General features: G+C 38.1%; 1 protein-coding gene across 2 annotated transcripts in view; it reads right to left on the bottom strand.

The window, feature by feature from the left end:
- The window catches only part of LOC122084054, a 42092-nt gene extending 31179 nt beyond the window's left edge, over positions 1-10913 (bottom strand). The window contains exons 1-3 of one of the 2 annotated variants that reach the window (XM_042652079.1): positions 10445-10913; positions 9131-9584; positions 4413-4490 (exon numbers count right to left, since the gene is read on the bottom strand). In XM_042652079.1, the coding sequence (XP_042508013.1) occupies positions 4413-4490; positions 9131-9473 (421 nt within the window). In that variant the 5' untranslated portion in view covers positions 9474-9584; positions 10445-10913. Of the gene's footprint in view, positions 1-4412; positions 4491-9130; positions 9593-10444 lie in introns of both variants that reach the window. The other variant, XM_042652071.1, reaches the window with a different exon arrangement.
- Positions 10914-11618: the final 705 nt, after the last annotated feature.

The raw sequence follows: 11618 nt of genomic DNA on the forward strand, positions 1-11618 counted from the left end.
TGTCAAAACCCTAAAAGGGCTCAACTGCAAGAACTTGAGAGAGAGAAGGGCGGTGAAACTAGGGGGGATCGATTTTGTACAAAGAAGACAGAATCGATTTTTTTTTTTTTGGTTCTCAGTCTCGGTAGACCGACACAGAGAATAGGAAGGGAAGAAGAAAAATGGGGAAGTAATAGGGTCGTTCGGCTCTGATACCAAGTTGATAGAGAACCCTTAGGGAAGGGAGGGGAAATCAGAGTAGAGATGGGGAAAAGGAGGATCACACTCACACATTCATTCAATAATCAAATTGCTCTCTAAATCTTCAGTCGATTACAACCAATATATAGGAAAATAGGAATATGAAATTAGAAACTTAACTGGAATGGAAACTAGCCTAAATTAAGAAACAACTATAAAAAAGAAACCAAAGCAAGGAAATAAATCTTACTCCTACGTTCAAGTCTGGAAACTAAAAGCATGAAATAAAATACTAAGTAAACTACTAATTTTATTTTCAACCCTTGTTGGACCAAAACCCTGGGCTGGACCGGTTCTTCTTGGCTCTTGGCTTCCAAAGCCGATCATGCTGGTCCAACCAAGAAAGGGCAGCCATATCTGCATCACCTTGTTATATTATTTTCTCTCGTGATTTTTCCCATTAACTTTGTTGGTTACATGGGGCCTTGTAAAGTAAAAGGACCATCCCTTCTCTCTTTGTTTCTCAATGAACTTTCTATGGTGAAAAGAAAAGGCAAATTTTAGGTCGGTTTCTCCAATAATCTCAGAAAACTTATTCCCATAAACCCAGTCTTTAACTGTTTCCACATCTCAGCAATCTGTGTCTTAATCAAAATCAAGATCATTATACTCCTGGCCAGATTTATCATTTACTTTGGGGCTTTCCAACAACTCATTCCTCAGTAAAATACATATCATTTGACCTATCAAAAATACAGAAGATGAAAAGAAACTTCATTTGGGGGAAAAAAGGATCAAACTATTTCAAAAAGAACCACATGATAAATATCTTCACATCTTGACAAGAGCATTTACCCTAGAGTTTATGAAGCATTTGGGACCTAATTCTCATGGTGTGTAAAGAAGTGATGCAGAGTAAATTGAAGATACTAAGAACAACGGACACCAACAATGACTCAGATTGAAGTAGGTTGTTCTACTATTATGAATTTCAAGGGCATAAATACTTTTTCTATATGGGAGAATGGGGATAATAATAAGAAGCATGATCACAGTAGCCCTCGCGGTTCTGATTTTGAGTCAATTTTCTTGTTCACAACTGCACCCATGGTTCAGTTCTCGTTTTCTAGTTATGGGCCAATTTTAGGTCGCTGTTATTTTCATTATCTTATGATCAGTTACATACAAATACTAGAATCTATAGCCTGGTTTTGTTAGTCTTTCAGTTTCCTAGTTATATTTTAAAGTCCTTTTCTATTTTGGTTTCTTTTATCTAGTGTCAAAGTCTGTCCAGATCACTAGCAGCCACTCACGGAGTTTCCTAACTTGTCTCTGTTTCGTTTTTCGTTTTACCTTTTTTTGGTGGTCTGATTCTATTTAATCATGGTCAAGGCATAGCTAGTTATTGTAAGAGGTGCATCCCCCACACGATTTGATAAATGGAATAGTATTTGATTAGTTTTCTAGTAGAGACTGTTGTCTCACTCCTCTCTCCTCTTTCCTCTTTCCTCTTTCCTCTTTCCTCTTTCCTCTTTCCTCTTTCCTCCCCCCTACCCCAAATCGATTTGGGTTTCCCCTTATCTCTCTCTTCTTTTTCTTCTTTAGCAAGCCAATCTCTCTCCCACCCTTCTATCAATTCATCAGCATCAGAAAACTTTGTTAATGGCTAGGTAAAGGGATGAGTCTCCTTTTGTAGTGGGCCTCGTTTGGGCTGTGCCAATTGCACAGCTTCCTAAGCATACAGGCAGCTTTCTTGAGTTGAATATTTTAGGCAAAAATATTAAGTCCCCAATGGGATATATGGGTCATGGGCTAAGTAATTTTGAGTTTTCTATTGCAACAGGCCCATTCTACAAGCTCAAATATTAGGGATTTAAGGTCTACACGGGATTAATTAGTTATTTTCTATTTTCTTAGTTTCTAATTCCATGTAATGAGTTAATTAGTGGTTAAGATAAGATCGATACCAAGTAAAAGTTTCTAATTTGTTATTTATATTTTGCATGTAATAACAATGGATCCTCTAGAAGGATTCCGTCCTTAGTTTCTCTTTTATGTGCTTTCTATTTTCCATGTAATGGCTAAGGATCCTCACTCGAAGGATTCCTTTTTAGTGTTTTCTTGGCAGCCAAGTAGCAAGGAGAGCTTCTATTCTTTGAATCAGTTCATTGGTTATTATTAACAAAAAGCAACGGGCATGCTGCCCACGGATTTTGGCTATTGTTCAATCGATTGTTTCTCTTCTGTGGAGATGCTGAGAGTAGCTCTTGTGGTGAAGCAAGTGCAACCCAGGTGGTGAATCCTTGGCTTGGGACTGGTGGTAAAGCCTTTCTCGCAAGCAAAGATTAAAGTATCGGTATCGGTCGTCGTATCGGTATCGGTCGTCATATCGGTCGGCCAAAATTAAGATACGTATCGGAAGGTATTGTATCGTATCGGAGATACGCACATAAATAGATAGGAAACAATTTTTTATACATTTTTGCATAAAAAAATAGTTAAAAAAAGTTATATATAACATGTATTATGCATAAACAGTAAATTGAGAGTATCGCACTAAGAATCCAAAGTTTGTAATTGTCCCATAAATGTAAAATCCTTGTTTCCAACCTTGATTTCCACTTTAGTTAGAGAGAAAAATGGTTAGTAGCAACTTTGAAACAAAAACACCTCAAAAATTTGTTTTTCTAAAAAATTACCCATTTTGACCATTTTATGACCGTATCGGTACGTATCGGTGTGTATCGGTGTGTATCGTAGGATACGTATCGATACATAAGGGTTTTAAAATTTTCATGTATCGTATCGGTATGTATCGTGCCGATGCCTACCGATACGGCACGATACGCACCGATACTTAAAACCATGCTCGCAAGTCATAGGTGGTGAAGCCTTTGGTCATATCCCCTTCTTCATTCTTCTTCCTTTTCCGTTTTCTTTTCTTCTTCTTTACAGTTCTGCAGAGTTTTCCAGCAAGTTTCCTCATCCAATCGAAACCTATTTTGGGTGATTTCTGATATCTATTTTGTGTTTCACTGTTATATTTACCTCTGTTTTTGTTCCCCATATAGTAGTATTCTGCAGGTTTCTAAGTTTACTGCTGTACAATATCTGTTTTGTCTAATCTGAGTTGCAGAACTTCAAACATGCATATCTCTCTAGCCAATGGCTGGATGGTTCCCAAATTTTAGCATGTTACTCCCCTCTTCCTTCTCTACATTCAATCCAAGTTTGGTGTTCATCCGAGCAACCAATTGTGAGTTATAGCTGGTTTTCTTTCAAATACTATTTCTGGATTTTTTTTTTTTTTTTTTTTTTTTTTTTTTTTTTTTCTATTTTCTGTCCTTTCTTGTTTCTCCCAAACTAACCATCAGTGCCTCCCTTCTATATTAGTTTCATATCTCCATCGGATGCAGGATTTGTTAGTTCTAACTCCATTTGTTGCTGATTCTTAAAAACCTAGTTGAGATGTTTCTTGGATTAGCAATAGGAACTCCCATAGCCCCTGGATTTAATGTACTGCAGTCATGGAGTACAACTACTCATGATTACTCATAGAAGAATAAGAAATAAAGAAAATTTTATAGAACAAACGCAGTTACCATTAAAAGGATAATCAGGCAGAAACCTAGTTACCTTTATGAGGCTCATAGGTTCTATCAAAGTGTTGTTCCTGATAACTCATGCTACTGGAGTTAAAAGGACCCAATTTCAACTCTATTCAAGAATCAGGAAGTACCCATCAAAGAAATGAAAAAGGAAGAAAATTTGAGTTTAACTGACCAGAGAAACATTGTAACTGTGTGATCTTTCTGAAGCTGGTAGCAGGTTATTACTCTTTTTTAACTATATTCAAATCATTTCATTCGTACAATCGTACTTGTATGGAAAATAAGAAGGGGCAAGACTACGGACTACCCCTAGCAAGATCGCTATTCTTCCCATTTTATCTGGCACAATATTATTAATAGCAATGCTCCTTTTTATCTCTCCAAATCTCCATTATTGTTCCTCATATGCCCATGCAATACTCCTTTTAGTTTCTTCAAAATCACACCTATTTCCTACACCATGTGAAGATTCTCATTCTCCTCCCCCTTCCTTTTTGGTGTGAAATACTACTACTACAAATGCAGAACAAAGTGGCCCGCACAATAGTCCACGTTCTGAAACATTTTGTCCTGATTATAGCACTAAATTTAGTTCAGATATAGGAGTGCAGAGTGGCTTACATGTTTTAGTTCCACCTGAGGAAATGATCTGATTTGAAATAATGGAAGGTGTAGAACAGTCCAGGAAAACCTGTTCACCTACACAAATCAATAACAAATTGTCATTTAAATTTAATAACAAGAATGAACTCCATGTTAGCAGATACTTGGCCAAAACAAAAGTGATGATTATCATAATAATGATAATTTATTAATGTTATGGGCACGAAATGAATCATGAATGTTTGGAGCATATTATTTGTCTTTGTCTTCTCTGAAGGTTGTCTTAAAGAACAAAATGGGGATTCTATTGTTTGAGAAAAAATTGTGAAATCTGACCACCTGGTTATTTGAAACACGGAATCATGGCCAAATCCCAGGGGTGAGTTAGACAGCTCAAGAGTATGGCTACTACAAAATGATGGCTGCAAGGTGGTGTAAATAATCAATCACGTGACTTTGTCACCAATGGTGATCATAGAGACTATATATTTCAAAATACAAGGCAATATAAAACAAGTAATAATTAAAGGCAAAGGGCACTTTGCAAAGTCCACATAGGAAGGGTTTCCAACTTTGCCCATCTTGTTTTTTGGCACATGTAAAGGTAATGTGGCAATTCGAACCATTGGACAAGGCAAGGTCCAGATTTGACACTTTTCAAATTTCATATCCAAATTCAATCACATATTACCCATTGTATTGGCACTTTCCCATCTATTTTCGATTTATTTTCCACTATTTAAGCACAAGCTTGACTTCAATGGACTTCTAAAGCCTTACTATGCCACATGAACAGCTACTTTGCTTAATTTTTCAAAAGCTTTTATTTTTCCATTAGGGATGAAACTTGGACACGTGAGCAGGAGACCACGGCCCCAAAAATTTGGACCCCCTTGATATACAGAAGGCAGATAATATGAGCCATATAGGAAGGGCTTCCTATGTGTACCATGTAGGAAAGCAAAGCCCAAAACAAAATACCACATACTTTTGGAACATTGCAGATTTATTACCAAGTTTGTGCCCCTACAGTCTAGTAAAGATCCCAGTAATGTGGCATCAAGATGCACAAAGTCGATACTCATGTTCATAAGCATCTTTTTTTCTTTCCAAACTCGAAGCATGTGTGCAAGAATGATTCATTCAAATATACATTGACAAGTGAAATTGTCTTCAAACATTTAGCACTGGGGGACATGCCCAAGTTATGATTAAAGAAATTTATTTGCTTAGACCCCAAACAAATATTATCTTATAATGGGGAGGTCGCCACCCCCACCCCAAAAAAAAGAAAAAAAAAAGTATACCAGAGTTAACCCATCCCCTAAAAAACAGGGCATGACATGGACAGTCAAAGAAAGGTAGGTTCCTTTAGGAATACTTGGTGCTGTTAGGAAGGAAACTCCTAGAGGGTTGAGCTTATGTCTCTCTTCACAGGAAGTGGTGAGACCTAGTGTTTGTTTTGGTGCTTCTAACCTTTGTAATCACAAGTTGTGTACTTGTGTAGAGTAGATTTATGTGTTATAATTGCTTTGGTGGTTCTGGGGACTCTTTGCACTTTTTGTAACTCTTCATTGTGCTGTCCAGTCTTTATTACTCTAATTATTTTTCATATTCGTCAGAGAAAAGATAGAAAAGGAGGAAGAGGGAGGGAAAAAAATCTTTCCAAGCAAGGTTTCATTGTTGGAGTGGTCCTTCTAACGGGATGCACCTCTTCAGTAAAGCACCTCCCAACAAACCTCCTGAACGAACTAGTGAAGCAATCAATATCCCTTCTTCCGTTCCTCCCCTTAGGAATTGATAAAGAAACATGTGCAAGAAGATATGGGGGAGACTCAATAAGATGTTGGAGAAGCGAAATATAAGATATCACAAATCTAGATTGCTCACGGCTAAATATGAATTGAGACAAAAGCTTTATAAAGTGCATTTATCAGCTTCTAGAGTGTGACCAGTGAAAAGACATCCGTTTCTTACTCGTGAAAAGGAACGATTTCTTGGCAACTTGGACAATTTATAATGATGTTTGTTCCGCATATCACTAGGAAGATTGGGATCTTTACAGAAGGCAGGAAATGTAGCAATCCTGTACTAATTTTTAGGTTGGGCGAAGTGAATTGTGTTTGATGACAACCTCGCAATAACATTGTCTGAATCGCAAGGGGACTAGAGTGCTACTAATGCAGGAGTAGATTACAAGAAACTACCCCAGAAATTTATAACCCCAAACAATACAAATAGGACCAGGAAACAAAGAAATAAGACCATCAAATAGACCTCCAAGGTTACAATACCCATATAGGAGCAAAACCAGGCCAAAACACAACCCGATAGGAGAGAGAAAGACCTGTTATGGAGCTGGGGAGAGAGAGGTGCGGCCAGGTCTGTAGGAGTCCTATTGAGCTGCACTCTTGGGTGTAGATAGTCCCTAAGGAGGGTACAAAAACCCCCAAAGTTAAGAGGATTCTGACGGCTGGTTGTGAAGTTACAAGCTTTCTTGATTTTCTGACCTAAGAGAAATAATCGTAGACTTCAGGAGAGAATCAAATCTGGTTTGTAACTTGGACAGATCTGAACTTCTGAATACTCACAACAGTCGTATACTTCAACAACAGTAACTTTAGGATAAAATAGAAAGCTTTAAACAAGAAGAAACAAAGGAAAAAGAGGGGAAGGAGCGGCTGTCTCAGCCCAGGCTTCTCACCCACAGCTATCCCGGCTGTTCTAAGCAATTGACTGCAATTATTCTTTATTCAAATATGAAATTATGAGTACATAAGCTCCTCTATTTATAGAGGACAGAATAGCAATCAAACTACTACTAGGAGCTAGTTTCCCAATAGGACTAGACACTCCTACTACAACTAGGAATTCAAAATTGGACTAGGAATAATAAACCTATATGGAAAACAAATAGAGTCCTAGGACAATTTGGACTCGACACACCACTTACTCAACTCGATAGGCCCAATGGCCCACTAATTAATTAAAAACAACTACTAATTATTCCCCTAGCCGAAGGGCCCAATTGGCCCTTATTTGTACTTAGCCACTCAGGTGGACCAAGTAGGGGTTCGACTGGCTTCTTAGCTGGACCCTAGCCACTCAGGTGGACTAAGGCTGGACCCTTCTTCCTCTCATATTTCCTTCCATAATGTAGATCTACATCAGCTACTGCTAGAGGGAAGCTGACTCTACTAGGCTGGCTGGCTGGCTGGCAACAAACACGCATGAACCATTTCATGAAGTATGTGTCTTGAACTCTTGATAACCCAAAGTCTCAACAGCTAGCTCTCAGTCTTCCGGTCAAAAAACAAAGAGCTAGCTTGCACTGTAGTTTTTCAGCTTGTTCTGGTGAGCATGGAGAATGAGGGCAAGGCAGCTAAAGAAGAGGAATTATCAACAAAAGAGTCGTCCATCCAGTAAGCACTATGTTGTAACCTTTAATCCGTTTAGCTTACTACCTAGATCGGCACTAGGGGAAAGAAAGCCATATCCTCAGTTCTTACTTGATCGAAAGAACGAGCTTCAGTTGATGGCCCAAACCTATTTCACCATACCTTGTCACCTCTACCTAGCCACCTGCTATCGTTACCAGCTTGGCTATGCTTCCTACTCTTTTCAGTAGTTCAATAAGAGAACAAGAAAGCCAAAGGTGGGAATGCACCTCTTGCAGACCCGTGCCGGATAGATAGAAAAGGTTGGATAACCAGTTGTTGATATCATAAAGTGAATCTTGCCTACTCCTATCCTTCAACTCCTCTAAAGGATTTTTCAACCAACTAACTTAACTTTTCGTCGTTTGTTCTGACTCTATGGTCAGCCCAACGAATCTCTTTCTTAGCAATTTGAAAGGGGAACGTCATGATTCACTCCTATTTCATCAAGTACCATTGCAAAGCACTCGCTTTGCACTATAGACTCGAAGGTTCTTATGGATTGATATATTTAATCAATCTATCTTTTAACCACAAATTAACTCAATAAATCTTTAACTTAATTATTAAGGTCAACCACACAAATAAGCTTCCACTATTCCACTCTAATCAGGGCCACATCTTTCATTGAATTTCATATCTCAGCCGAGGAATCAGTTAATACTTAACACAGTAACAGAAAAATTCTGGGCTGAACTCATTGTCAACTCCTAGCTCATAACTGACTTGCGTTCCGTCAGTTAAGTTGTATTCAACCAGCCAACCTTCAACTGTTGTCCACATTCCAAAATTGAGCAGTCCAACATTCAATTGATCAGCTGATCAAACTCTGGTTCTCAAGTAGGGGCCTAATCCAGTGTCTGTATTCGTTGATCTGACATGCAAATTCACTTTTCAGTTGCCATTTAGAAAAATATATATTAACAACGGCAATAAATAAATAACTCAAGTTGAGAATACCAACAATATGGTATGATTCAATATTCATTACTCACCCATCCCATATTTGAGCAATACAATGTATAGCGTTCACAAAAACTTAGACTAATTCCTTGGTGAAGATTATAAATATGATGATTGATACATCTCCCTAAAAATACGCCCAATAGAATGGAGAATTCAGGAAGGCAAAGAATAACCTCTAGCAACCAATTGACCACTGTGTTGCATATAGGACTGTTGAACATGTTGATAGCAATTACATAAGAATGACAAGGGAGAAACATCATAAAGCAAAATGCATGCAAAATATTTTTAGTTTAAATAATCCATTAATTTACAGTGAAGAGCAAGACAAACCTCTCCTCTGCTTTGACCCAGGAAATGGTTTCTGTGTGGCAAACCACTGAGTATCCAACTTCTCAATTCCCTTCAGCTCAAAAGCTATTCTTCCAATCAGAAGTGAACATGTGCTGCTACCCACATGCTCCCTGTCAGCTATCTCATTAGTGGGCTCAGGGTTACAAATCTCAATGGTCACAAGAACTGATTCACCGGGTCTATAGACATCTCTATCTGTTAGAAGTTTCAGAGATGGAGAACTTTTGGGACTAGGGGCAGATCCATCAACCTTCTTCTCATCAAACATGAAGGTCCCCCCACTCCCAAAGAAGGAGAATCCCCGGGAAACCTTTGGTAGCATTTCCTCAGTATAGAACTTCCAACCAAATGGCTAAGAGATGCATGAAAAAGAACTATAACCAGCCTTCATAATGGCATGAATGGTTGGATGAAGTGCCCCAATGTATATTTCCTGTGCCACTAAACAAATCCATGAAATGAGATCTACGTGTTGATTTTCAATAAATGTGACAGATAAAAGGACATCAAACAACATCAACATCTTATTGAACATGGTCTCACCATAATTTAATGACATAAAATATCAGAGAACTCAATATCAGAACAATCTATGCATATATAACTAAAGAATCAGGCTGCATAGCAAAGTATGTAGCATTTAGAACATCACACTCTTATACCTGTCGTCAAAAACATGTAATGCAATAATATCAGCACAGTACCAGAGGTAACGATCACCAAAATTAGAAAATGGTAACATTTAACACACAAAAATAGCACCACAAGGCCATCTACAGAAATTTCTGTATAAACAACAGCCATTACAACATTCACCAAAAACCTCCAAAGAGTTGATAACTGCCCATAGCTCCAAATTACATTTAAATTAATGTCCTACTACCCAACTGTAGTAAATTAGCTTGAAAAGATGGCTAACATTCCAGAACTGATTGTGAATCAACAGGAACTGACAGCAACTGACATAATGTTGAGTGGATCAAGTAGCATTCTAAGAGCATTTTCGTGGGCACAAACAAGAAACCTTAGAGAATGAGCAATGGCAGTAGATCTTATTCCTATTATGCCTTCCACGCAAGACCAACTGCTCGGTACGGATTCTAAATTTTGGTGGGGGTTCTGAATTTTGCTGAGTTAATTTTGAATTCTTTGTTTCAGTTAAACTAGATAGACTTACGAATTCAGTTTCAGATTATTAGTAGTAGTTTGTTTGCTTCTATATACAAGCTTGCAACCCAATGACTGTGAATTAGATTGGATTTTAGAAATTCAATGAATGGTTTGAGTTAATACCTGGCTGCCAATAGCTGTGCGTGATTCTCACTTTTCCCTCTCTGATATCTTCTTCGTATCAGGTTTCTTCCGCTTCTATTCTGTACAAATTCAACCCCTGCCCAGTTCTGAACGATATTCTCAGCCGCTAGGTTTTGGAGTTGATCTCTCTCTAACCTTAGCCTTCCATTGTAAAATTTAGAGTGCTCTTCATAAACCCTTAGTCGATCCAGACTACCAAATCTGGGCCTGAGCTAACTTGTTCTTGAGTTCTAAGAAAACCTTCAGATCTGGTTCTTGCTTACCACCTGGAGAAATTGCAGAGTTTCATTTCCAATTGTTTGGTGAAAAACTTGATCTGCAGCTGGTTGGAATCAAGAGGGATTTGAATATCGATCACACTCTCAGAATTGCATTTCGATGGACAAACCAGAGAAGGAGTTCGATGGGTTAGAGGACATCTGGGTTTCACGTTCTGTTTTGGGTTTTCTATTCTTGTTGGTGGTTGAAGAAGAGGTATTGTTCAATGGAATTACAATCTTGCCCTCATGTCTGAAAGTGCTTTGACTCTTTACCTCTTGATTATAATTCCCCAGAATACCCTCACTTATTTATGTGCTTCCATTTAAACCCATAAACTGTTGCTCTAATTTATTAGTGTTGATATTGACTTTAATTACGTCCCTGCCACCCACTTTATATTATTATGAAATTGTCATTGTTTCCTTCTAACCTTCGTAGTTAGCATGTGGGTTGGGCCATAGCGAACCCAATTGGGTATTTTGACTCGGTTCCATATCAGATTCAATACAGTTGGTGTTCAATCACAAGTCTTTCTCTTAAGGTTAAAGAAAGTAGGGTGATAGAATTCTATCGATTTAGCATAGGAAACATTGAAATAATATGTCAATGGTGGGGATGCAAGAGTATATTCAGTACACGTCAAAGGGGCAATGTGATTTTTTCGCACATTGACAGCCTGGGCCTTTCTTGTGCTAGATTAACAGGGTTCTTTTTTCCATAAAAATAATGAGGATAAAATCTTGTCTGTCTGGCGTTCTTCATGTTGCAACATAGCTAAGTGTGAAAAAATCCAGCTGCCCATGCCCAAATAGTAGTAGTAGGATGCTCAAAGACAACAGTAGCCTACAGTTAAATGTATTTCAACTTTCCAACTAATTAAGAAGAATTTTTT

The sequence above is a fragment of the Macadamia integrifolia genome, chromosome 1, assembly GCF_013358625.1.
Source record: "Macadamia integrifolia cultivar HAES 741 chromosome 1, SCU_Mint_v3, whole genome shotgun sequence".
NCBI classification, from domain to species: Eukaryota; Viridiplantae; Streptophyta; class Magnoliopsida; order Proteales; family Proteaceae; genus Macadamia; species Macadamia integrifolia.